The 6,000-nt window shown below is 43.0% G+C and overlaps 1 protein-coding gene across 1 annotated transcript in view; it reads left to right on the forward strand.

Moving 5' to 3' along the window:
* The window catches only part of nos1apa (nitric oxide synthase 1 (neuronal) adaptor protein a), a 75,805-nt gene extending 72,710 nt beyond the window's left edge, over positions 1 to 3,095 (forward strand). The window contains exons 9-10 of the mRNA XM_030791883.1: positions 1,339 to 1,504; positions 2,647 to 3,095. Of these exons, the coding sequence (XP_030647743.1) occupies positions 1,339 to 1,504; positions 2,647 to 3,095 (615 nt within the window). The remainder of the gene's footprint in view (positions 1 to 1,338; positions 1,505 to 2,646) is intronic.
* The last annotated feature ends 2,905 nt before the right edge of the window (positions 3,096 to 6,000 follow it).

Consider the following 6,000-nt stretch of genomic DNA (forward strand, 5'->3'; position numbering starts at 1 on the left):
CCCCACCACTATGATGAAAGGCCAGGTTGAGAGAGGAAATGGATGTCTGTGTATGGTTATCTGTGAGCAGTATCAGCAGACTCCTGGAGGAGATTGCAATGCATTACACACACGCGCCCATGCACACGAACACACACACATTTACATACATACAAACACACACACACACACACACACACAAATGTGAAAAGCCAGGTGGAGGAATAGGCTGGATGACGGAGCGTGATTCGTTTTAGAACCGTTTGATGCGTCGCATTTTAACTTTTTTTTCTCCTCGGAATCATGCTCGGTGTGTGTGCTAGCTTCTGCTCTTATTTCTCTAGATCACTGTCATTGTTTAAGGGTACAAAGAAGGCTGTCTGTTGATATGAGCTCTTTAAGTTTTAGGTGCTTGATTTTTGGAGTTCCACTCACAAACTTGTGTTAGGGATACAAATGATATTATCTGTTCAAGGCATGCAAACTGTATTTTCAGAGGATAAAAACTGCCTAACACTATCAAAATGCCATCCAGTCCTGTGGAGTGTCATCTTGAAGATGCATTTTTTTAATCCAAGTTGTTTAATAAAGCAAATATATCAGATATATCTCAATGGGCTCTCTCACCTCCCCCTCATATGGGAGCTTAGTGAAACCCTGTCTGAGGCCATTCTGTCGTCAGCTCCCCAGCGGTGTTTGTCCTCCAATTAGTACAGCCCAATTCAGTAGATTGGTGGTATCACTCTTGACGTCAACAACAGAATGATACCTGTGTGTTACCGTGGTTTCGCTCAAACCCTGTGATTCTCCCTTTGTTTTGAAATCAATGACAGAGATTTTCTAAGACTCTGCAGATTGAATCTGCTGACCCTGATAAGAACATTTTTCAAATGGTGTGCGTGTCCTCAAAGTAAAAGAAAGTTTTAGAAAGAAACCATTTCTTTCTTTTTCTTTCTTTCATTGTCTCTCCCTCTTATACATTCTTATCCGCACCATGAAAAAAGAACAGGAGATTTTGAGAAAGGCAAAACTGTCTGTAATAATCATTATGACATCGGCTACATCAGTCTCAATAAGCTCAGTGTCTTCTGATGTCTTTATTGAAAGCTCTGTGGGTTTTGAGGAAAGATTCATCTCTCTCTGAAGTTTCAATGATTTATTGGTGAAATGCGCCATACGGTGTCTCTAATGGAAATTGGAACTTTTATTTTCTAATCCTGGAGACTATTTCATCCATTTTGAATGAAGCCCTTTCAAGGCAAGGATTGTCAAGGATTGAAGGTGTCTGTGTGCGTGTGTGTGTGTGTGTGTGTGTGTGTGTGTGTGTGTATGTTTTCTAATGTGTGTGTGTTTTGTCAGGTCCACCTTCTGAAGGACCAGCTTTCTGCAGAAGCAGCGGCGAGGATTGAAGCCCAGGCCCGAGTGCACCAGTTACTGCTGCAGAACAAAGATCTGCTCCAGCATATCTCCGTACTGGTCAAACAGATCCAGGAGCTGGAACTCAGACTAGCCGGACAAGGGTCCAGTGAGTGGGCCTTTCCAAACCTATAGCTGTCCACTTTTTTTGTCATTCATCTCTCCTCAACTTCTCTCTCTCTCCCTCCCAAGTCCTCCACATGCTAACTTCTCTCAAAAAGCCAAACCATTCTGCTTTTCCGTGTTAGTTTTTACCTCTCTCTGTCACTGTCTGACTCCTCACACTCTCGCCCACTTTCATTCACTATCTCTCTCTCTCTCTCTCCTCTCTCTCTCTCTCTGTCTCTTTCTTCATCACCATGTTCGCTCACTTTCTGTCCCGCTGTCATCTGCCGTCAGCCTCCATTTTGCAGCTGATAAAAGCCGCCCAGTTGAGCAGGGCCGTCCTGTGCAGTTTCTCCATCCCATCTTAATGCACTGTCTCGCACTTATTCCAGGTGATATACGGCTTTCAACACCACAGCCACTACGTAAAAAATGCATTAGCCTGTTTAAACATATGATTCTGCAGGTGCCTGAACGAGCGTCTTTCTCACTCTCACGCTGCAGCGCCGGAATAATTTGTCCCAGATCTGAGAAACCAAGCCAAAATACTCCCCGTTGGCACTTTCTAGGTTGTTTCTTGAGGTGCAAGATGGTCCCTTTGATGTAACCTCGATTTGCCTGATAGATTCAGGAACAAGCGAAACAGACGGTAGATTTGCCCTGACACAGTGTTGAGAATTTGTAATATCTGAATCATTTTTCCTTCATAGTGCCGTGGTTTGTAGGACGTTTTCCAAAGATACAGTAATGTAAACATGAGGCTTCTTTGTGTCATGTTGGTGATAGCAGCTTTGGATGTCACTGATAGTTTGGAGGTCCTCAGAAAGGCTAGTTGTCATATTCCAAACAGTCCAGAAACCCATACCCAAATACTCATAAGTATTTGTTTCTTCTTGAAGTTTGTCATTCTTGGGCTCATCAAAACTCCCTCTTTGATGGATCCAAGCAATGGCACAAGCCAATAAACGCACCTGAAAACCAGGAGTTTCCAGAAAGAAGTTCAAGTCAACATCAGATTGCTTAATGGTCTTTAGTTTCCAGTTGTTGGTTTTTTTTTCTCCTCTGGATACACTCCTAAAGCCCTTCCCAAGAAATGGTATGGTGGTAAATAATTATTTTTCCCCTCCTCTCTCTCTTTCTCTTTAGTGGGATCACAAGACAGTCTGCTTGAGATCACCTTCCGTGCCAACGTGCCCCCTGTTCTCTGTGACCCCACCACCCCACGACCAGAGGACACCACTCTACCGACGCTCAATGATGGGACGCAGCTAGCCATGCCGCTGGGAAGCCCTTTAGGTAGGGACCAGTGTCTGGTCAAGTTCGAGTGTTTTCGTTTCCTCCCGGGACCACCCCAGCAGGACCAGGGCCAGGACCAGCCCCCTCAGGGCATCTCCCCAACACGGGACGAGTTGCTCAGTAGCTTGGAGCTGCTGAAGTTCCGCGAGTCGGGCATAGCGTCTGAGTACGAGTCCAACACGGACGAGAGCGATGAGCGTGACAGCTGGGGGCAGCAGGATGACAGCACGCTGCGTCTGCTCAACGTACTAAACAAGCACAGTCCGCCAGACTGCCTGGACGACGAAATCGCCGTTTAGTGGCACGCTACCTTTTCGGCTAATCGTGATCGGCTAACACATGATAGCGCACTAACTGCTCATTCCGAAACATCCGGTGAAAAACGCTCGTAAAATGTCGTCAAAGCCCATCGCTATTCCCCTGCCAAAGCTTCTCACAGACATAGGCAGCCATTTTAACCTTTTGGGTGGTTGTTTTGTGAATCGGCAACTCAAGACAAAGAAAACTTGTGACAGGCCTAGCTAATGCTAATCCTACACTGGAGCCTCCGGTATGAGCAGTTGTGAAGGTGACTATGCAGAGTCTGCTAGTTGCTGTGTGAACTCTTTCTGTCATGGAGGTAGCTCTTGGACTTTCTCAGACAAAGAAACAAAAAAGTATTTTTAGCAAAAGAATTCTCTATATAAATCTAAGCAAGTAAAAAAGGAACATTTTAACCATGGTCCTGTGAAGCTATGTGTATGAGTACGCACCCGTTTATGATCCGTATGCTTTTATTACAGAAGAACCTGCTGATTCTTTCGTTGGAGGCATGTGTTCTCTGACTCACTCTCTACCCCAGTGACTGTCAAGCTTTTGTTTTTGTTTTTTTGATTCTAGAAATGTGCGTCTGTGTTTGAATGGGCATCGTAATGACCATACACACAATGTCATTTGGCCACACCCTTTTTAACTGTCCATGGCACTCTGATCTCATCCTTGACCTCCACTTTTAGAGTAATATCATCTTGTGTAGAGCTAAAACATGAAAACATGCTCACATGTTAGCATGGAGCTCAGAAAGGAGTCAGGTGGCACAAGGACACGAATCCAGTTACCTGGTCATCTCAGAACTCATCCCTTTTTTTGGTTTTCTGTGTCCGCAACAGACGCATTCCCACTCTCCTACCGTTGTCACTCTCAGTGTTCCATATAGTTTATGTCATCGATTCAATTTTCTCTCCTTTGCCTTAAAGCTTAGATGTAATTTTTTGATGTCACTTATTTGTGTGACTCGCGAATCGGTATCATTGCATCTCATACCATTCCGCTAAGAACCCTTTTGCTCTTCGCCTTTTTTTTTGGCATTTAGCTTTCATGTGTGGCCATCCCTCCATGACTGGGTATTTTTCTCTTTGTTTAGGCTCATTTGGAGTGCCAGACAAGTGCTTATGGAGAAAAGCACAGACTAATAAATAAAAGTAGTTTGGACCCAGAGCACAGAGTGCCCAATACAGAGGGACAAGCGTGAAGGTGAGAGGAGAGTCAGAGAATAGCAGTCATTTTATCCTTCCTCCCTCTCCTCATTTCTTTTGTATATTTTGTCAATACTATTCAACTCCACGGAAAATACGAATTTGACTAATGAGGAGGATCAACCTTATAATAGCAAATGCATCTCCAAAACCCCAAAGCCCAAAAAATAAAAAAAAAACCCTCACAGCTTTAGAAGTCCTGTTTAGAAACCATTCTCATACATACAAATATGATTTCAACAGATATTTTATTAATGCAGTTAGGTCTCAGCCTGTTTACTGTGATGCCTCCGGGGCAAAGGCTTTGCCTTATGCATTCTAGCTTTTCGCAGTATTAGCAAGATGTTGTCGTAGAATAGGATTAACCACTAGATAAAAAAAAAAGTGCATATGAAATTGCATGGAGGAAGCCATCCCTGAGTAGGATAAGCTTAGGGTTTACCACTTGGTGCTGGAAACCCTGCAAGTCTTATTTTCTTTTGCCTTTTAGTTGAAGGTAATTTGGAGTCAGTAGTCAGTAATAACACATTTATGAATGCCAAAGGTATTTACCAGCAAGGCAGATTTCAGATCTTTGGGGGGGAGCAAAGTATGTATGACGGTCTTGTCCATGGCCATGTCATTCAGCCAATCAGAGTGCAGGAGAAACTGTGTGAAATCAAAACATAACACAAGCACTGAGTTGGATATTTGGAATATGGGATGACAAGACAGGATGTCATGCAGTCCCTTGTTCAGCCTGCCAAAGTCAGTCATTAGTATGCTACTGGATTTCAAAAGGGAAGTAAAAAAAATACCACAGATAAATGCTGGTCTCTAGAAGTTATCTGAAAAATCTCATTGCAAAAACTATTTGTGGTAATTGTCCCATATGTCAAACAGGGTAAAATTCTACTTTAAGTAGCTGTCACACCTTGTAAAAGTAGACCAACCATTGCTGCCATAATAGTTGGGTTTTTTTTAAAACATTTTATTTTACAGTCAATGTCATTGGACAACTTGTAGATCCAACAATCCTCATCCCCAGATCTTTTTTCACATCTTTATACTTAGGTCTTAGGTCTGTGCTCTTAATGTTGTCCATCATTGACCCACTGTGCTTTAGAGAGTTGTACATCTTTCATGTAGTCACACATTGCCTGGCCTCTGTTCTTGTCTCAGGGTTGAAGAATTTGACAGGAATGAAGAAGAAGAGTTTATGGTAAATCCAGCTGAGCAGCTTTCATGAATAGCATAAAATTACCTTCTGTTATTGTTGTTGCCTTCCTCTCCTCCAGATACATTCAGCACCTTTCATCCATATCTGAACGTAATTTAGACTTATGACAGATTACTGAAGAATTGAGAAAAGGACCAAACCAACGACTGGGATGTCATGTGGTCCCCACAGGAGTCCTTATGCCGTTAGAGCTGATGATTGTGGTAAATTACCAGCAGCCTGAAATAAAACTAAGGGTTCTGAAAGCATATTATTTCACTAGAGTCATTGCATCATTATGCATTCTGATAGTTTGCCATATCTGTTAGTCAAATGCAAATGATTTGGTACCAATATGAGATTTTTGTCGTGCCAAATCAGAGTAGGTCGAAGTAGGAGTGTATCCAAGGTGTCGAAGACATTTGGCTTTTTATATAGCTGAGCAGCTTTTTCTGCCGCCCTGAAATATGACAGTGTTTTTCAGAGTGGTGC

The sequence above is a fragment of the Chanos chanos genome, chromosome 14 (assembly GCF_902362185.1).
Source record: "Chanos chanos chromosome 14, fChaCha1.1, whole genome shotgun sequence".
NCBI lineage: Eukaryota > Metazoa > Chordata > Actinopteri > Gonorynchiformes > Chanidae > Chanos > Chanos chanos.